Source organism: Lagopus muta, chromosome 1 (genome assembly GCF_023343835.1).
Source record: "Lagopus muta isolate bLagMut1 chromosome 1, bLagMut1 primary, whole genome shotgun sequence".
Classification (NCBI taxonomy): Eukaryota; Metazoa; Chordata; class Aves; order Galliformes; family Phasianidae; genus Lagopus; species Lagopus muta.
The window spans coordinates 73,441,252-73,463,627 of record NC_064433.1 but is presented as its reverse complement, the minus strand read 5'-3'; the positions used below and the strand labels follow the sequence as shown (position 1 = coordinate 73,463,627).

At 37.0% G+C, this 22,376-nt stretch overlaps 1 protein-coding gene across 2 annotated transcripts in view; it reads left to right on the top strand.

The window, feature by feature from the left end:
* ANO2 (anoctamin 2) overlaps window positions 1-22,376 on the top strand; it is a 186,144-nt gene that overhangs the window by 132,617 nt on the left and 31,151 nt on the right. For both annotated transcript variants that reach the window (XM_048934567.1, XM_048934569.1), the window contains 5 exons: window positions 4,527-4,601; window positions 8,514-8,715; window positions 12,169-12,280; window positions 13,585-13,642; window positions 14,471-14,571. In XM_048934567.1, coding sequence (XP_048790524.1) covers window positions 4,527-4,601; window positions 8,514-8,715; window positions 12,169-12,280; window positions 13,585-13,642; window positions 14,471-14,571 — 548 coding nt within the window. The remainder of the gene's footprint in view (window positions 1-4,526; window positions 4,602-8,513; window positions 8,716-12,168; window positions 12,281-13,584; window positions 13,643-14,470; window positions 14,572-22,376) is intronic.

Here is a 22,376-nt window from a genome sequence, read left to right as displayed (position 1 = left end):
GAAGCCCATAACAGACAACTGGAAAATAAAAGTTCTTATTCTGGGAACCTAGACCAGCAGGGTTGTCATATGATGAGTAGCCCCCTGCCCACACCACATTACATGTGACAGTGTGCCTGCACACAGCTGCCAAACCTAGGCATTTATTACAATGATTTAAAAAGAAACCACGAGAGAGCATACTAGCTTGCCTCTTAAGATTAGGGGACATGAGTGGCTGAAAGTGTGGTTATTAATGGACACAAGATTTCTAAACTTGCATCAATTATCATGCATTTGGCCCACATGTGACTGTGATGCATAATGAGGAAAATCATTCTCTGATTCAATGGATAATAGCTGCACATAGGATCATGCAGCCAAATAAAAGCAGTGCCCCAGTAAAAACTCGTCTGTGGACTTCAATGGAGGAAAATCAAAATTATATCATAGAACTGGGAATGAAGGAGGCAATCCATGGTGATGCTTTTGAGAGTCCAGACCTGGTTAGTTTCTCAGCCTGGATGGAGGACCTTATCTTACAATAAGCTCCTCCCTACAAATATGTCATATGTGTGTCCATACTAAACCCTTTAGTAGCCTTGGAGGCTGATATCCAACAAGCCACCCAGTTGGTGGCTGATATAGAAGAAACAGAGTGCCCTAGGACCAGGTGCAATATCTGCAAATGGGAAGGGGCAGAGATTCTCCCTATAAAAGTACTAAAAGTAGGAGACCCGCCCCACAGACTTCTTGACTGGGACCTCTATGGGTATCCTGAAAACAGAATTTTACTGATCTAATCTGGGCTGGGGTTCAATTTGCAAAAACTGATCACCAGCCCAATCATGCTCTCCTCCAGCTATGAAGGCAGCTGGAGGAAAATAAAAAGTTTCAAAATATCCCCAAAAAAGCAGGGGTAAGAAATACTGAAAAAATACCAATGAGGACATGGAACTTGGAAGATTTCATAGATCCTAACAAAAGGAAAAAGCCTCCTCAAGTGACCTGGGCCACTATGTCTGAGCCAACTGAGAAAAAAGAATTGTTGATTCTGAAGTTACTTGCATGACAGAGGATGCCAGCTCCCTTGAACCTAGGGACTCCAGAAGAGACCAAAGGCCCTATATTGAACTATTTTTTTGGTCCTGGAAGAACATACAGTGAGTTATGGCGTTAGTAGACACAGCGCAGAAACCTCAATTATTTATGGTGATCCAACTAAATTCCATGGAGGTAATGTGATGATTGGTGTGTCTGGGGGACTGACCAGTCTTGTAACCTAGACATGGCTGAAGCTGGGGGTTGGGCATCTACCACCATGGGAGTATAAGTGGTCTATTCCCCCAGTCCTGGTGTACTTACTGGGCATAGATACACTATGGAGTCTCTCTCTCCAGATGACTGTGGGAGAGTTCAGACTAAGAAAGAGATGCATTAGTATCTGGGCAGTGCAGTTGATATTCAGAGACCATGTGAAGCACAAGCCTATTCACCTCAGGTCCATACTGGATTACTAATACTAAACAATATAGGCTCTCAGGGAAGCAGGAGAGAAATCTCCAGAGCGGTGCGGGAGCTAGAAAAAGTAGGATTGATAAGACCTGCACATAGCCTGTATAATTCCCTCATATAGCTAGTATGAAAGTCAGACAACATGTGGAGAATGACAGTGGATTACAAAGAATTAAATAAAGTCATGCTGCCCATTCATGCAGCCATCCTCAGTATTGCCTCCCTGATGGATACACTGAGTAGGGAAATAGAAACCTACCATTGTGTCCTAGACTTGGGAAATGCATTCTTCAGTATTTCCATCCATGAAGAATTGAACACCAATTTGCATCAGTGTGGGGAGGCAGGCAGTGGACCTTTCAGGTCCTGCTGCAAGGGTATGTGCACTCACCTACTTATCATCATAACTTAGTGGCACATGACCTAGCAGACTGGAATAATCCCAATAACATCAAACTGTACCACTATCTTGATGATCTCGTGTTGATGTCTGGAGGCATTAGGAAAGGCAGTAGGTTCATTGATTACTCATCTACAAGAGAAAGGGTGGGCTATAAACCCACAGAAGGTGCAAAGACCAGGCCTGTTGGTGAAATTCCTGGGTGTAGTTTGGTCAGGGAAGACCAAAGCACTACCCACTGAGATAATAGGCAAGGTCCAAGTGCTCACAGTCCTGACTGCACCAAGCCAGCTTCAAAAGTTTTGGGGTATACTGGGATACTGGCATTACTTTATATTCCACTTAATGCAGCTGCTGAGCCTTTATATCTATTCACAAAGAAAGATAAAAAACAGGACTGGGAGAGAATAGAACAAGAGGCATTCCAGCAAGCAAAACTAGCAAAACTGTTAAACTAGCCTAGCCTCTTTGGTGATTTTCCTACTCTGCTCTACCCTTGTGAGGCCCCATCTGGAGAACTACATCCAGGTCTGGTGTCCCAGCACAGGAAAAATGTCAAGCTTTTGGAGAAAGCCCAGAGGAGAGCTACAGAGATAACCAGAGGGTTGGAGCACCTCTCCCATGATGACAGGCTGAAGGAGCAGGGCTTGTTCAGTCTGGAGAACAGAAGGCGATCTCATTATGGCCTTCTAAAATTAAAAAGGGAGATTAGTTTATAAATAGGAGGGAAATAAATATTTTACGCAGATAAATAGTAGTAGGAAAAAGGGGAATGGTTTAAAACAAAGGGAGGGAAGATTTGGGTTAGATGTCAGGGGGAAGTTTTTCACTGAGAGGTGAGTGGAGATGTGCTGAAACACATTGGCTAGAGGGATTGTGGATGCCCTATCCCTGAAGGTGTTCAAGGCCATGTTGGATGAGGGCCTGGTATATTAGTTCCAGTTGAAAGGGAGATGTTTTCTTCTTAGTGTCTGATATGATGCCAGGTGTTTTGATTCTATTAGAAAAACAATGCTGATGTTTATTGTTACTGCTAAGCAGTGTTGTACAGAACCAAAGCCACTCTCAGCAAAGGGCCTAAGAAGCTGGGAGGGAACAGCACTGGGATAGCTGACTTAAACTGTCCAAAGACACATTCTGTACCATAAAATATCATGCAGAAGTTTTGAAAGGGGTGGGAATTCATCTTGCTCTCTTCCATTTCTTCAGGGGCTAGCTGGGCACTGATTGGGGTGGTGACCAATTGCTTCTGCATTATTTATTGTGTGCATTCATAGATATATATGTACAGTCATAACTATTATCCTTTTTCTTTTCTCTATTTTAATAGAGATAAATTATATTTTAATAAATTATATTATTAATATATATTATATTATATATATTATATTATATAGTATAAATATATATATAATAAATAATATATATATTATATTAAAATATATTATATTAATATATTTTAATAAATAGTTTTATCTCAACCCATGAGTTCTACTCTGTTTTTATCAATTATCTCTCCCATCCCACTGGGATTCTATGCTCCTATGATCATGTTTTCAGTCTAATTCTACATCTCAGAAAATTCTCTAAAGTAAGTTATTAGAGTACATATTCTATTCCTGCTTGTACTTTAGGAAAGGTTTTTATGAAGTTGTTATACTTCTCTATTTTTATTTTTATATAGGTAAATCATATCTTGAAAATGGTTTATTTGAAAATATTAAGCTCAGTTCTTATCCAATACAAATTCATTTAAATTCCAAACAAAATCTGGGCTAACTCCAGTGTAAATGAAATACTCATCCATGGGATTGCAATGGTGCTTCACTGAAATACAAACAACAATGGGCTCAGAATCTTTAGTTAACTTGTTAAGTTTTAGTTTATCTTAAAGTAACTACCTTATTATTTTATATAGGAGATAGGATTCTCTCCTCTTAAATCTATTTTCATACCTCTTCTTAGATGAGATGGACTTGAGTTTGGGAAAAGTAAAAGTATACAATATTTTACGGATCACAGTTACTTTAAATTATTCAATAATGAGGGAGAAGAAGAAAACAAAGTTGGCTGCAAAAGTTAAAGAGGGTGTTTGCCTTTGTAATTCCTCTGTTCTATAATCCAAGTACTCAAAGAATGATTAGGATATCACTGCAAGAATTAATTTACTGGCCACATATAGTTAATAAAGCCATTAGACAGAAAATCTGGGTCCAGTGATAGCATTTTTTTCATGATTTCTCCTGAAGTTTTGCAAGAAGCAATTTAAAACGAATGATTGAACCTTACTCTGACTGAAAGTAAATTAAAGTGAATTTTAGGTTCTAATCCTGACATGATGAAATGTGGATATACCTCGTTGCATTTTTTTGCAAATATTATAACCTAGTTACACGTTTTTTTCCTGATTTCTCAAGTATTTTCTGTATAGTCTTTCTTAAACTTTTACCATGTTTCTTCCTCAATGTAACGTCTGCTTTAAAATATCAGACTAAATTTTTCTAAGTCTTATAATCAACTTCAGTTCTAGAACAGGAGAAGGGAAAGTAAGAATGTTATTCACTGATAGATCTTATGGACTTTAATATTTTCTTTTCCACAGTTCCATAATGGCTATTTTTTTTTGTCACAGGATGGAGAAGACAAATTGACTTGGAATGATCGTATGCCTGGATATGCAGCAAATTTTGGATTGATTTTATTTATGGTAATATAATCTATTTCTCCAAACTTATTAGGTGTGAGGAACTTAGTGATGAGTATCTTGGATGGAAACCTGATTAATACTCTCAAAGATGCTAAAATATACAGATAGCTAGGGTAATGACCTACAGTTGATGAGAAATACATGTCCTACGAGGAAGATTCATAGAACTTAAAATATGTCTTCAGCTTTATCCACTTTTTTGTTTTTGTGAAATTAATGCATCAATATGGTTTGATTGAAGTGGTTGCAATCCTTAGTGAGTTCTTAAGATGCTTGTCTTTTTTTTTTTTTTTTAATGAAATTTTGCTCTTCCTGTGCTTCATCCTTGAAAATAGTTGTTTGTGAATATTGCTGATAAGTGATGACATAAATGAAGTGCAATTGAGAATCAAGGGATATTTTTCTCTAGTAAGATAGTCCTCATAAAAGTCTAGTAAAGAGACATGATCAAATTTTGAGTTGAATATTTGTTTGTAACTACACATTCCATTTAAAGATTCACAGGTAATATATTTGTGTGACTGAAAATGGAGTTGCAAATATATGAAAAAATGGATATATTTTTTCAGCATTCTTGAAACCTGTTCTGTATCATAATGGAAAGTAAGGCTGATTATTTTTTACTGTTCATAGTGCTATGTTTAGTCAGATTATGAAAATGCTTGAAGTTATTTGCCATAACTTGAGTTACCACCACACTGTGACCTCCATGTGTCCTGGTTTCAGCTTGTACAGTGCTGATCATGCATCAGTGTTTGGTTGTTGCTGATCTGTCAGTGTTGCTGACAAATGGGGGAATGCCTTCTCTCAGTGGGGTGGAGTCACTGCCATGATGACATAGTGGCAGGGAGCTGACTACAGTACAACAGCACAGGCTGTGCTGGCCTCTTGCAGCATGCAGGCCATGGATGTTGTGTTCTGTTCTTCTCTTTCCCAACTTTATATAGTGGAGTTTCCCTGAAAATTCTAATCCTGAAAGCTGCTAGCAATTTTCTTATTGCAAGCTTTTTCTCTTTATTTCTCATTTTCAAGCAGAATCCCCTTTCAAGCAGAATGGTGTTTTTTTCTTTCCTGGCCTTTCTCTTCTTTACTAAGTGTACTGGTTTTCTTGTTCAGTTAGTCGTTACACCTGGTTTATAGTTTTATGCCACCAGATAATTCCAATGTTTCCAATTCCAGTTTTACAGGTGCTTTAAAATCTGATCAAAGCTCTTCTGCTTACGTAAAGCCTCTACCTGATTATAGAGGGCACAAGATCCAAACTTGATTAAAGCAGTGCCTTTTGAGAGGATTTTTGAAATAAGTTCACAAATCTTATTTTTGATCAATAAGATTAGTGGTAGAAGGAGGTCTAGCCCCAGTTGTCCTATACCATTTTTGCTTGTATGTCATTAGTAATAACATGTCACAATTCATAAACTTTGCACTTAGAAAGTATATGTTGCAGCAAAGATTTCTAATGTAGTTATTACATTCTCAGTATCTGCTGCAAGAGAGTAGTCTGGCATCACCTTTCTTTCTGTTACATGTGCTTGACTCGAACAGAAGTAGGAAACCAATTATTGTAATGGCAGAAGAGTTCAGTCTGTTCCTTCTTTTGAATACTACTGCCCTATTACTGCTCACATGGCATAATATTTGACTCTGGAATAGTTCCACTGGAGAACTGTTCGGACATAAAAATGTTATCTTACTTGGAGGAAGGTATCACTTTAGCCCAGAAAGTTTTGTGCCACGATGATACTTCATCCTCCAATAATATTTTGTTTAAATCTTTTGGTCAAGTTTAAGATTCTGGTATTTGTCTTCCATTAGATGAAATTTCCTCTTTCTCTGTTTAGTGATGACTATTCTTATAATGACTATTCTTCCTGAGCTGTAAAGCTATTATTTATAAGTAGGTGCTCATGATGGAGTTAGCTGTCTGTGGAGGTCCAGATTGCTCATTGGCTCCAGAATGATGCATGCAAACTTACTTCACTGGTTTTGCTTGCCCATCACAAGAGTAAAAATGTTAAAGAAATAAAGAAATACACAGGAAAAATAGGCAGAAAAAAGAATACTTGGAAGGTGATGAAGGGGAAGGAGACTATGATCCAAAGTAAGAAAAATAAAAGCTTCAAGTGACTCTAGAGATGCAAGGTGAATTAGATTACCACAATGTAGTTTTGTTTTACTTTGTCTTATTATCAAGAATAATCTCTCCATGTGGCAATTGGTAGTGGGCAAGTTCAACGGCCAAGTTACATAGTTCTGATCTTTGTGTTCCTGTCATAGTAAGAGCTGTGCATATTGTATACTTGCATGCTTGGCAGAAAAATCAAAAGAACAACAAAAAAGTCAACATAATGAAAACTAAAAGAAAAGGAAAGAAACTTTCATTCAGAATATTGTATATTGAGATTCTTATTCTTTAGACTAAGATTTCAATGAAAAATATTATCATGAAGAAAAAATTTTAAGTCATCTGTATTTAATTTAACATTAATGAATGATTCCTTTAAATAAATAGAACACGACATATTTATAAATTTAACATTTTATCACAGTTTTCTCAGAAAAACTGTTTTGAATTCTGCCTGATATCTTCACATTTTTGTTCACTTCATAATGAATACTATTATGCAAAATTTGCCTAGCTTTTCTCTGCAACCTGTAAAAACTAGCTCTTAATCCTGTTCTGGTTCTTTTGATCTAGTACTATTCATGAGTCAGTCTTTCTCTGTATGCAGAGAATCACAGAATCATAGAATTGCTCAGGTTGGAAAAAACCTTCAAGAGCAAATCCAACTGCAGCCTCCAGTATAATCCAGGGTTATACTACCCTAACAGCCCTCTGTTAAATCATGTCCCTGAGCATCACATCCAAACGGTTTTCAGACACATCCAGTGATGGTGACTCAACCACCTCCCTGGGGAGCCTATTCCCCAATTAGTGCTAAACCAATTCAGATTCAATAAAGTTTTACCGAGTCATTAAAATTAATAGATAAATTTTGCTGAACTTGTGCTTTGAACCTTGGCTCCTAGGCCCACTGAAATAATTACAATAGTCTGATCATTCATATTTAAGCAGTCTTTTTTTTCTGAGGATCTTAAGATGTTTTACATATAATAATGAATACCCACTAGAAAGGCAAAAACGGAAAGGGAAAATATATCTTCCCTCTCTTTCTTGATATGACTACGAATATTGGCTATTTTTTAATTGTTATTGTTTTAAATTGATCTTTTCTTGTGGGTTTTGGAGATTTTCTTCAACTGGTACAACACAGGCTTGTGAAAATCAAATTCTTCTTGTGAGAATTCGACTTCTAGTCGAAGTGCTAAATTTTCTCATCTCATGGGTCAGAGTCAGCCCCTGAAGAATCCCAGGATAACAGCTGATTTTTAGGACAGAAATGTGAGATGAATCTCTAACTGTGTTTTATCTTAAAAATAATAGTAGGGGAAATATATGTTTTAATTTGTAGCAATAGAATTGCTATGATAAAGTAGCACTTCTGCAGGACCTCCTTCCCTGGCTTCACATATATGTAGGTCCTTCATTCCAAACCACCAGAACCTATTGGCAGGAAAAAGATTTTTTAATACTGTTAATATCTGCATTTAAACCTGAGCCATCTGAGTTTCACCAGCACAGAGTGGATAATTTCTGGAGCTTTAATCTCAGAGGACATGCACTATTTTAGGAATTGTTGTGTGAGCTTATAATTCTGCATCCATTTTTTTTATTATGTCCCTATTAGTTTTGAATTCTCAAATTTTAGTTTAATTATACCTTTATTATTGTATCGCTTGAAGAAATAACCACAGAGTTCTAAGTCATAGAACAAACTAAACATATAATTCAGTGCTTCTGTTTAAAAGCAAGTATCATAATTAAACTAACATGTGTATATTTCTTTACAGATTACACTGACATTTTCTGCTGTATTTGGTGTGATCGTATACCGCATTACTACATCAGCAGCTTTGTCATTCAGCACAAATGAGACAACCAGGTCAAATGTTCGAGTGACTGTGACTGCAACTGCTGTCATCATTAATCTCATTGTCATACTTATACTTGATGAAATTTATGGAGCTGTTGCCAAATGGCTGACAGAAATTGGTAAAGCTAACTCACCATATTCCTCGTAATCTAGCAGATTTACATAAATTAGCTCTGTTATAGTTTAATGAAGCTCATACAATCATTCAGGCCAAAACTGTATCCAGATTTCCAGCTTTCATATAACTGAAAAGTTACAAACTGTGCATGATCTGAGCAATTTTGTCAACTGCACCTGCCTTGACAAGAAATGGCACAGTTTTTAGGGCATGACATTGCTGTGTGGAAAGAGTAAAAAGAAAAGAAGTTGAGGCTTCTCCTACTGTCAGGTTCCAGACAAAAGCTGGGAAATCTGTTGTGTATGTGGGGCAAGTGCAGAAGGAAATCATCAGCCTTGAGAAAGTGTACAGCTCTGAATCGTGAGAGAAAGAAGAATTTCTTTCTTGCTTTCAGATAATTCTCCCTATCACTTTACATTTCTTTCTAATCTTGGTAGCTTTATTCAAGTAGCATTCCTAATTAACCACAAGGTGTTTTGTTTAAGAAGGATCCAGTGAGTAAACAAACATCTATTATTACAAATTACCTATGTTAGAAAATTCATTCAGTCAACTTTCTCCAGTGCATGTCTCAAATGCCAACTGTAATAAAAAATTTTTTTTTAAAGACAATTCGTTAATGGTGATAAATGTTTACATTATGAGCTTTCATTGTGCTGCACAGAGCAAGACATGCTTAATTTTCTTTTTACACTGCAGCTAATGTAAAAACTTCTTGGGTAAGAGGAATAGCTCTTGACAACATAGGGTTCTATTGCAACACCAAACGTTGTCAGTGTTTTGGGTGAAAAATTAAGTACATCTGTTAGCACAAGAATAGTACCACTGATTGCATTCTTCATAAGATCAAAATAATTCATCTGCTTCTGTACACAGCAAAGCAAGGCAATGACACCTCTTTCTTCCAGATCATAACAGCAGAAGTGCAGATTATATCCTCATATTTTAAAGTTAACATGTTACCTTCATTAAGCAGATAATGACAGACTTGATTTAGAACTCATTTGCTCACTCTGAATTTCAACAAGATTAAAAAAGGATTAGACAAATGGAGACAAATTTAAAGCTTCTTGTGTTTGTGACTTACAAAGGCAGTAATGTATTTGGTGAGCTAAGGCCCACACCAGATATCTGTGCTCATTCTTCACCTGGAAAGTTTCAGATACCTTTTTTTTTTTTTTTTTTTTTTTTGTGTGTGTGTGTGTGTGTGTGTGTGTGTGTGTATGTGTGTGTGTAACGTGCTGCACAACCATTTATTATGAGTATATTGGGTTTGTTTGGAGAATTTTCTCTCTTCCTAATGCATCTATTCCAGCTTAACCCATTTATTGCATAATGGGCTCTTTTAACTATAGGGTAAATTCTGTGCATACTTCTAATGGTAACAACATATCTGAAAGTGGGGAGGGAGTAAGGAACTGAATGAGTCTCTGGAACCATATATGGTGTGCAAATTTTTGTCCAATGGCTCATCTCACCTTTGTGAGAGTTCTGCACAAGCCAAAAGCAAGAGTTTCTCTCCCTCAGTTTAAAAACTGCAGTGCTGTTACTGGATATTCCTGTTGCCCTGAGCAGTTCTATGGATCTATCCATCTTATGGCATCATCCACAAATTTTTCAAATCGTTTGAAAACTTAATTTGGGTTTTCTATACAAATAGATAAAGGGTAGCTCATCATACCACATGCTGAGTTTTTATAAGAATATGGTTGAAAAGGTCACAACATCAGGCTGTGGGACTCATAAGCATTTTGTTATTTCTTTAGTATTCAAATAAATGTTTCTTTCTCCCTTTTTAAAAGAAATCAAATATAAATAAATAAATAAAAACTAATTGCACAAGCATAGCACTATTTTTAATGAAATTCTTAAGGTAGAGCTCTGGATTTGTCTCATCAATTCTGCTACAGAATTTCAGTTAAGAACTTAGCATAGTAAAATTATCTCCTCTCACGTTAATTGAAAGCTCACAATGAGCATAGCAGTACAAAATCTAACTCAGATATAATCTTTAAATGAATATCTCATTATAGAAAAAAGGCATAAACATATTTTTGTGAAATAAAATCTATGTGCTTTGTTTTCATCATTCATGAACTGAAAGTATTAATGCTTTCTTCAACTCTTTAACTGATATATGCATTAATATATGAAGGTTGCTCCAAAGTAATGCCTCTTATTTTATTAGATTGGTCCATGACATCTGAGGCGGACGTTAATGGTGTGACAGTAGATTTTGAACCTCCCAACAGTATTTTGATATATATTTTGTCAATGTGTGACTGATAGCAGCAGAAAAGGGCAATTGGACAAAATGTTGGCTGACATAGAAGGGTGAAGGAAAAGTGTGCAACTGAATTCCTCCATGGAAAAAGTTGCATCCATTCACATTCAGCAGCACTTACCAACTGTTTATGAAGAGCAAACAGTGGATGTCAGCGCAGCGAAATTTGGATGACATAGTCAACATTTTCCTAGAAGCTATGCCATCATAACATCTGTGAAACAATGGGTCATCACCTCAGGTGCAGATTTTTATGACAGCCAAAAATACATAGCTAAAATGACTATATTGAAAAATAGAGTTTTGCAGCTGAGAATCTACTCTATAAAACAGTGTTGTGTTTTTTGTATCTGTTGTAGTTTCTACTGAAATAAATAGGAGGTATTACTTTTGGGGTTCCCTACACACACACATTTTACATATATATGTACATATACATTAAGTTGAATAACAAGAACTAATTCTTTTTTTTTTTCTTTAGACTCCAGATAGCTAGTAGAACTGTGTAAATAGAAGTTGTATCTTTATCATGTTTATATATCTTCATCATTTTCTCCTCCCTCCCTCCATTTTATTGCTGTTTTTTACCAATATACACCTTATATTAATAAAATATATTTAATACTATTATATATTTAATCATAAATGTCAGAGTGCTTGAAGGTCTTAGCTAAGATTTCACAGACATGTCCTGAAGCAGAGGAAACTGATGTGGTCTGCCTAGATTTATCACAGCACAGTTAAAAAGATGAGAAAACAACTGAGGTATTGTCAGATTCAGGCAAGCTATCAGGATTTGTTGGTTTTGATACTACTGTACTGCATAGACAACCTTAAGCAACTTGAAATCAAGTTTATTATGTTGTCATCATTAAAGTTTCTACCAAAGCATCTTTAATTTCTATCTGGAAGATTGGAAAGACTCTCTGGAAATCCAGAGTCAGATGGTGAAGGAGTTAAAGTGCTTTAAAAGAAATTAAAATGATGAAATAAAAAAACAGTGTGAATCTGAAGTTTGTAGTTTAGTATTGTATTTGGGGAAATCGTGGATGTTTACATATTTACTAACTGATTAATTAATTTCTCTGGTTTGCTGCTTTCTTTTTTTTATTTTTTCTTTCTTTCTTTCTTTTTTTTTTTTTTTTTTTTTTTCTTTTTTAACTTCTCCAGAGATGCCAAAAACAGAGAAAACTTTTGAGGAGAGACTGATTTTGAAGGCATTCCTATTGAAGTTTGTGAATTCATATGCACCAATTTTTTATGTTGCCTTTTTTAAAGGAAGGTAGGACAAATGTCTTTTGTGTATTTATATATGGATAGATGGATAGAAAGATATGCATATAGACATGAACACAGATTTGGATTTGTGTTCAAAAATACAAAGACCCACCTAACTAATTTTGATTTGGGCCACCCTCACCAATTATAACAAAAATTGTCTAAGCCTACCTCTTGAATGAGAGGGCCTGACGTTAAGTGCTACTTTAACTGCTGTTCATTCTTTCTTCAAAGTAGAGCATTGTTCTGAAATGCAGTTGTTTTAGTTTTCGTACTAAGAATAACCCACAGCTTAGAAACTAATTTCTTTCAGTGTAAAAATGGGTGTCTGTGAATGAATGCTAATTCTCACTTGTGTTCACTTTTCAACTTTTGGAAATTTTTTCATGAACCACTATGTTCCAGTTTGGTTTAAAATTTTGGAACTATTTTCCCTATTACTTTCTTCACATTTTGCACTATTAACCCAAGTTAAATTACAACATAGTCAACTGGAAGTTGAATATTTTGGCAAATAAACTGATTGACCAAAAAACTAATTCAGCTCTTCTGCTAAATGAAGTGTTACTTCCTATGGGTCTAGGATTATTTTCCTTTGGGATGCAATTATCCACAGCATTTCACATGCTTTTGAATGGGAAACTTAAAATAACTGTTTGCTAAAACTTCAGCAAAAGTATGAAAAGCATCATCTGAATTCTACTTCGTATCAATTTACATTCCTTTTGGGGGCTCTAAAGTTAGTTAATCTATATTGTTCACTAATCCTATGCAGCATCATTCATTTAAGAATCAATGATAAAATTTACCAGAAGATGTAAATATTATAAAACATTAATGAAAAATATTTCTGACTTCTCTCTTTTCTAACCATTTTTTGGTGTCATAATATAGTCGATTTCATTGTTTTTCCGAATTCAGTGAAAAGAACATTGACCCAATTTAGTCAAAAGAACCTTGATTATTCATAGATGTGTAATAATGTCCTCCTTTCAGGGCACTACTCAGATGCCAAGAGCATGTGATTTAGAATACATATTTCCAGTTTCATCTGTGATCTCCAATCAAGGGAGAGAAAATTTTGTTCTTAGCACAGAAAAATATTCTAGTAGAATTTTGTCAATATGTAGTAGGAAAAGTGTATAGGTATAACACTTCGAAAAAAATTCAAATAATTGAAGTTTTCAGTCTTTTACATTTCATTAATTGAAGCATCCAGTTCTGAAGTGTTTTAGCTGTTATGAAATAACAGTTATGTTGCTGAAGTTAACTTTTTATTTCTTTATTTTATATTGTCATCACTTTCAGATTTGTTGGCCGTCCTGGTCATTATGTGTATGTGTTTGATGGTTACCGAATGGAAGAAGTAAGTACACAAGAAACTGAAAAAAGAAATAATTGAAGCAGGTGCATTTACAGTGCTTCAGTGGAATCCAGACAGTGAGGAAAAAATAGAACACTTACTGAGAACTAGTTTATCAATTTGTTAAAACTTCAACATAAATGAATATACCCCCAGTTTTCCCTCTGTCAGTTGTATGTTGTCTTTTTCTGCAGTTTTGATGTCCTTCTTAGGTGAGGCTTCACAATTTATCTGTTTTACAGTCACTAAGATGCAAACGTTATATGATGTCATGAAGACCCTTCCAAACCCTGTGGTAGTACTAGCCTGGGTTCTTATTCCATAAATTACCAGAAACCTAGTGATTTTAATAGCCTAAAACAATGGCCATTTAGTACAAATCCATAAAACTTTCCCCAAACTTTCCTTTAGTACTGCTGTGAGTATCCCCTTGAAAGGCAACAGACTTACCCAGGGTTTTATTGCAGAGTTTATGCATAAGCCTTTGAAAGATTGAAGATTTCCTCTTCCCTTGGGTGACATCAGGTTGGAAGAGTATTGGTGATACTGCATTATGGTTATTACATTGATTATACAGTAAATATTTGAAAAGCAAATATGTAGCCCAGGGGCACAATTAACTATTTCACTGCTTTGCATATTTTCAGTAATGTGGTTTTATGAGTAGAGTTAAAATACCTTGTTAAGGATAGATTGCATTGATGAATGAGTTCTGCACATGTGCAGAAATTTGTGCAGGTTTAGAGGGGGCTCATATGGACTCTCCTAAGTGGATACTTTTAAATTAATTGTCTTATTTCCTTCACACTCTACATTTTTGTTTAATTACAGTGTGCTCCAGGAGGCTGTTTGATGGAACTCTGTATTCAGCTTAGCATCATTATGCTTGGAAAACAATTGATTCAAAACAATCTGTTTGAAATTGGAATCCCGTGCGTATCCCAGCATTATCTGTTTCCACACTTTATTCCTATGACACAGTAAATTACAGGCTTGATCTTTATTCAGCTGAGTGGGTGTTTTACCACTGACTTCAGTGGTTTCTAATTGAATGTGATGATAAATCATATTTTCAATTGTGATGGAATGACTATATTTTACGTTGAATGATCGGCTATATTTGCAGTAAATGTCTGAAAGAAAATGATTGAATATACTACATAATTTATCTAAATTCATTTTAGAAACCTGGGAAAACAGAGAAGGCATGATAGATCACTTGCGAGTTTTTAGAGAAGCTTTCACGGTAGCAGCACTGAATACAAATTAGTATAAGGTAGAGGAGAAATGGTCTGGAGAAAAGCAAGTTTCTAAAAGGTATTAAAATATATTACTTGATCTATGACTGTTTTAAAGGTTTACATGTGAAGTCCACACACTTCTAATTTGCCTCTATGTCCCTGTGAATGACAGAGGAGGCAGAGAATATGGGAGATAATGCTGTGCTGTTCAGCAGCTAACTAAAACACGGTGCTCCCTGCACAGTGTCATGTGCTCCAAACACAATGTGAAATCTCTCTTTGTGTGTCTGCAGTGCCAAGGGGACCTTCAGGTAGGAAAATCCACTGAGAATGTCCTGCTCCTGCCTCTTAAGCGGTTTTGTTTCTGTTAAGTGCATCATCCCTATTGATGGCAGTGCTCTGTGAATTGTATTAGGTGAAGAGTCTGGCTTAGGTACATACCTGAGCCCCAGTGAAGTTAGACTATTTTCATTAGTTTACATAGCTGTTGAATCACATCACTACTGAAGGCATTGATGATACTAATGAGACACCAAAATGAGTGATGCTTAGAAGGTTATGAACTACTTAAAAAGTGAGCCCTTTACCTCCCCTTTCCTGTCAAGATAGTTTAACAGTAATTTAAATGTAGAGAAAAACTTCCCAAACAAATCAAATATGCATTATGGATGGTTTATTTATTCTTGCATCAAAGTTCACAAGGAACGCCTGTTTTCTGTCTACACCTCATTGAGTTTGCGGTTTATTTTGATAAAAGAGTGGCAAGTTGTTCCCAAAATATCTGACATGTTGAAGGCTTAAAAAATCCTCAGTGTAAACCTGGTGTGATGTTTTTTCCCCAAAAAACTTACTTGACTGGACTTTTCTAATGAGAATTTTATGATGTTAAAAATACTGTATTTATTATCTTTGATTCATGAAAACAGAGGCTGATTCAGTCAAAACAGAATACTATTGTCAAACTGTTTCTCAATTCCAAGACTACATCTGTTAGTGGAAATTTCATCCCATTTTTCTCTGCTTTCTGCTTTCTCACTGCTGACTCCAACTTATAGTGACCTCTTTTTTTTTTTTAAACTGAGTAGGAGTTTAAAAACAGTCGTGCTTTCATCCTCTCCTTCCCAGCTAAATACTTCATTTCAGTCACCTTGTCATCATGAAATAAACACATCTGGTTTTCTTTTGCTGCTCTGTATTCTCATGCAAATCAAGAGGGTATCTATATATCTTATCACTGGAATTATTTACAACAGGGGGAGCGCTGTGCTTTACTGAGCAATTGAGCTCATTAAATTAACAATTCATTTCTGCTTGGGTTGGAAGGGACCCTACCAACTTCACCAACTGCCAGATTGAGTCCTAGACCAGGACTGGGGCTGCCCAGGGCCCCATGCAACCTGGACTTAAACACCCCCAGAGATGGGGCATCCACAACCCCTCTGGGCAAGCTGTTCCAGCACCTTACCACTCTCTCTGTAAAAAACTTCCCCCTGACACCTAATCTAAGTCTTCCTTCCTTTAATTTAAAACAAATCTCCCTTGTTCTATCACTATCTACCTATGTAAAAAGTTGATTTCCCTCACGTTTATAAACTCCCTTTAAACAATGGAAGGCTGCAGTGAACTCCCCTGCAGTCTTTTCTTTTCCCAGCTAAAGAAGACAAATTCCTTTAGCCTGTCTTTGTAGGAGAGGTGCTCCAGCACCTCTTTGGATCCTCTTTATTGCTCTTCTTGGACCCTCTCCAAAAGTTCCACATCTTTCCTGTTTTGGAGGCCCCAGACATAGACACAGTACACCAGCTGGAGCCTCACCAAGGCTGAATAAAGGGGCATAATTACTTCACTTGCCCTGCAGGCCACTCCTCTTCTGATGGAACCCAGGACAACATTGGCTTTCTGGGCTGCAAGTGCACACTGCTGGCTCATGATATCTTTTTCATCAACCAAGACTCCTAAGTCCTTCTCGGCAGGGCGGCTGAGGAATTTTTCTCCTGGTTTGTATACGTATCTGGTATTACCTAAACCCAGATGCAAAACCTTGCACTTTACTTCATTGAACCTCATTATGTTCACAAGGTCCCTCTGGATTACATCCTTTCCTTCTGCTGTATCGACTACACTACTCAGATTCATCAGCAAACTTGCCGAGGGTGCGCTCAGTCACTGTCCTGCACTCAAAAACACTCAGAGACACACTTTCAGTATGGATGAGACAGATTTTCAGAGGGCTGGCCACAAAAATGCTAGGCACATATCAATACAGACCAATAGGAACTCCAGACATGCTTATCTGTTGCGCAAACATGGTTTCTAGCATGTCTGTTTCTCATATGTTCTATCTATGCCTGCTTCTGTTAGAAGATGCAACAGGTATGTACATAAACACAAACCATTCTCTAGCCTCTGGCTTCCTTGCCTGCTTTCCTAATACATTCTGTTTTTTTCTGTTCTGCTACCTCTTCTGCTTGATCATGAGATTCCTGTCTAACCTCATCTCCTACGTTAGACAATTCTTCATCTACCATTAAGGGTTTTCTGCTTTTGTTTTCTTCCCAAGGTATAGTGTAATAATAGGGTTCTTCTTCCATTTCCCAGTGTCTACTTTCATTCAGGCAGTGCAGTGCAACAAATTGTCCTGTAGCAGAAAGATGGATCACTCTTTTCTATCTCCAGTTTTAGCAGCTGTGATTTTTATCCTTTACTTAGTGTCTGTTCGGAAGTGACTGAGAGACACTTTAAATAAGATGAATTCTTCCATTGCCTCCCTGCATTTTCACTGAGGTCAGAGTGTTAAGTGTTGCAATCAGCATTACACATATGGAAAGGTGGAAGGGACATCATAAATGGTGATTTATTCTTCAGAATCTGGAATTGTCCTCTAGGTGTCTATAACATGGAATTATCTCTCTGCTAAACTATATAGTGACCCAGATCAAAAAGGTTTTCTTCTTTATCAAAATCCAAAGATTTCTGAATTTATTTCCAGAAAATCTTCATATTTTACTTGTCATAAAACCCAGAAAAGTTTAATTGATTTGCTGAAGATCACAAAGCCTTACTCCCATTTTCTACCTCTTTCAACTGAAAAAAAATATAAAAAAATACAACTACTCAGACTAAAGACTGAGTTTATTAGCAGCAGCCATTCATTATGCCTCTAGCACATCAAATGCTCAAGCAGTTGGGAACCATCATTTGAGGTGTTCCTTATGGCTTGTCAGTGCTGACTCAAAAGCTATGGAATTAAACTTCACATAGCAGTTCTGTATTGTTCAGGGTCATTGGAACACACACTTGCCTTTTCTCGTTATGTTTCTGTGATAAAGGATAATAAAAAAGGCTTTTTAAAGTATGTTAACAATAAAAGGAAGACTAGGGAGAATGTGGCTCCCCTACTACCCTACAGGAGGGTGTTCTGGTAACGGGGGATGCTGAGAAGGCGGAGATACTGAATGCCTTCTTTGCTTTTGTCTTCAGAGAAAAAGCTCCCCCTCAGGAATCCCAGGCCCTGGAGGTTAGTGAGAGGGTCTGGGGAATGGAAGACTTCCCTATAGTCAGAGAAGAGGCAGTCCGAGAGCGCCTAGGCAACACCAATGTTCACAAATCCGTGGGACCCGACGGGATGCATCCATGGGTGCTGAGGGAGCTGGCAGAGCTGATTGCTGAACCTCTCTCAATCATCTTTGAGCGGTCTTGGAGAATGGGGGAGGTTCCTGAAGACTGGAGGATAACCAATGTCATTCCGGTCTTCAAAGGAAGATCCAAGTAATTACAGGCCAGTCAACCTCACCTCCGTTTCTGTAAAGGTGATGGAACAGCTTGTGCTGGATGCCATCTCCAGACAACTGGAAGAAAAGGGGGTTATCAGGAGTAGTCAGCATGGGTTCACCAGGGGGAGGTCGTGCTTGACCAACCTGGTAGCCTTCTACAATGTTGTCACTGGCTGGGTGGATGGGGGGAGAGCAATGGATGTAGTCTACCTTGATTTCAGCAAGGCATTTGATACTGTCCCCCACGACATCCTTATAACAAAGATGAGGAAGTGTGTGATAGATGAGTGGACAGTGAGGTGGGTTGAGAACTGGCTGACTGGCAGAGCACAGAGGGTCATCGTTGGTGGTGCAGAGTCCGGTTGGAGACCTGTAAATAGCGGTGTTCCTCAGGGGTTGGTGCTGGGTTCGGTCTTGTTCAACATCTTCATCAGTGACCTTGATGAGGGGATAATGGCCACCCTCAGCAAGTTTGCTGATGATGCGAAGTGGGAGGATTGGCTGACACACCTGAAGGCTGTGCTGCCAATCAGCAAGACCTGAAAGACGTGACTTGCTGGTGTTTTAAACCTTTCCGCAATTTCTTTTCCCATTTATGCATTGAAGAATACCACAACAGTTAGATTAACGTAACAGTGTTAGAATTATTGGAGCTGGAATTCAGAAGTTCTACGGACATTGCTATCCAATGGTTCACTCAGATTTGTCACATACCATAATTCTTTTTCTTTTTCCATGCAAATTGTCCTGCTGCAGGTCTGGAGAACCTTAAACTAAAGTACTTTTCTTCTGCTCTGAATTTCTCAACTTGCTGGGGAAAAAAATATATAAATAAAAATAAGAAGCAAACACACACACGCACACACACAGAAAAAAAAAGAAAACAAAAAAGCAGAAAACAAAGCAAAAAGGAAAAGAAAACAAAAAAAAAAAACAAAACAAAAAAGAAAACAAAAAAGAAAAAATAACAAGAAAACAAACAAAAAAAGAAAACAAAAAAACCCCATGAGATAAAATAAAATAAAAAATATATTTTATTACTCTCTGTCCACGACCTTGATGATATACTCTCTAGGAAAAATCCTGGTCCTATTAAAGTCAATCACAAAATTCCCTTTTATTTCAGTGTAACAGCAATTTTGGCCTCTTAATCAACATTAGTCTCTGTCACTAATTTCAGAAAGCTCTTAACTATGATGGATGAGAATGCCAAGAGATAATGAAATCAATTTAAAGCCACACCATAGCTGCCATGTTGTATGTTGCATTTCACCAAAAATTATTCTTAATTAATGGGGTAACTTGCCTTTCTTTTTTTTTTTTTTTTTTTTTTTTTTTTTTTAACTCAATACTTAACAAACACAGCTGAAACTTCCATAGAATTTAGGAATTTTGGGTGGACCAGCAAAGAATGACTTGTAGATGAGGATGTGAAATTTAAGTACTTTGTCTTCTTCTTGTATCCTCTGCCCATTAATATGAGAAGTTCTTTCATTATGTACACATACTGCAGGAATATGAAGAAAACATCACACTCTCAGTGCTCTTTCCCCAGAGCAGCAAACAGGAGAATCTGAGTCACTGAACTTCCTTCTTCTCTAGATAAAGGTGCTCCAGCTACTTAATTTCTATCTAGTTTTCTCACTCTAAAATTTACTAGTTTTCTACAAAAGAAAAAGCATTAACAGAAAGAATAACCTTAAAAGCATTTGATAGAAATATGCATTCATCTGCGGTGTCTGGATTCTGGGGATTTTCTGTCTTTACTTCTTCCCATTTTTTCACCATCACTGTTCGATCCACTTCCATCCACTTTTACCTAGTTTGGAAGATTTCCACTGCTTATTAGGCCATAGTGAGCTACTTTTAAAAAACAATGTGTGTGGACCCTACGGAAAATGTCTTCGTATGTTTTGAGGCAAAAGATTATTCTATTATGTTCCCAGTGCAAATTATCAAGGGAAAAAAGACTATTCACCCACTAAAGTTGAAATGGAAAGTTTTTAAACTATTTATGGAATTTATGGATTCGTTTTGTAAAACTAATATATTGGTTCTTAAACTAATCCCTATTTGCTAAACAAATCAACCTATATCAATCCCTCATTTTTTTCATTTTTCATTACAAACTGGCTCAGCTTTCTTTGATCTTCCAGGCACCTCTACTGCCTTGGAAAGACCCCATTTTAAAATTTTAGTTTTCTCTCCAACCAATCTCAACCAATTAAGGGTTTAGTAAATACAAAAACCGATAGCGTCTACCAAATTTCAGTTTCATCTCCAGCCCTGGGGGCTTCCAGTGCTAACTCTGAGAGATCGGGTTTCCTGGATCTCTGCAGATAAGGACATTCTCTCACTTCTAGTATATTCCTCCCCATCCCACAGGTAACACTGTTTTTAAAACAGTAGTTTGCAAGATCCTTGGGCCCAGGCTCTTCATCTCTGTGAGCATTCTGTTCACGAGCCATGAGGGGCGGTGCTGGGGTTTCTCCTCACACTACTAATTTGTCTTGGCAAACTGCAACCAATCACAACAACCTAAATACACAATAATTGAAATACACTTTATACTGGACAATTGTCCCTCCCCAAATTGCTAGATAATGGAGTCCGCCGGCTCCCTCAAGGCACTATTGTACATTGAATTCCTACAAGGATAACCCATAACCAATATCCCCTAGCAAGATGGGAACTTTACTTTTTTTTTCTTTTTTTCTTTTTTCTTTTTTTTCCCCACAGATTCCAAGTTTCCACAAATAATTTTAATCATTTCTCCAATCCATCAATTGTTACAATTTTCAACAAATTTCCTCTGCAATTTCCACAACCGACTCCATCATATCTGGAATGTTTGGAATGTACAAATTGCCTTCACACACTGCTGCAGCTACAAAAGTAAAAAGCAAAGCTTAACAGACTGCAGATCTACCACATACACACAGCACGGAGAGACAAAAAATGAAAAGGTCAGCGCCGTTATAGTAATACTCACATACAAAATTACAATACCAGCAACCATAGTGCAACACATTTATCAATAAATGACCAATAAATTAAGCTTTCCAGTTTCCCTTTGGGGCCTTGAATCTCTCAAGTGTCAACTCACCACATTACTTTTGGGAAGACGTACAGCCTGGGTGATACTTCTCTCAAGCACTCCTCTTAATAGGGACTAGCACCCCATTTCTCTTGAGGAGCTTTTCTCAAGCCCTCCCTTACTATGTTACCTCTGGCAAACATGAAACCTGTCCTGCAATACCTGGGATGTCTCCCTATTGGCATGTGAAGTACCTATTCAGGAGTAACCCTTTACCATTCCTCTCCATACATGATAGAGATTACTGTCATACTTCATCAGAGGCAGTTAAAAAAAAAAAGGAGAGTTTTACCATGTTCAAGGGAACCTGCATCCAGACCCAACAGAGCTGGGATAAGTGGGAGCTCCTCAGTAATCACTCGAGTAATCCCATCATCTCTCAGAATATCAGATTTATCAAAGCAAGTCTCATGGCCTAAATAGTCAAAGCCCAGTTCATGACACATCTCCTTTAAAAATTCACTGATTTACTCATTCTTTCAGACATTTCCCTCCCTGTAAAATCAATATATATAGGTGTTATAAATAAGAAATATACAAGAGAGTTTGGAAAAGCAGGATATTATACCAAAAATAAAAATAGATAGAGGGCCCTGAACAGGGCTCCTCTCTGGTGGAGCGACCAATGT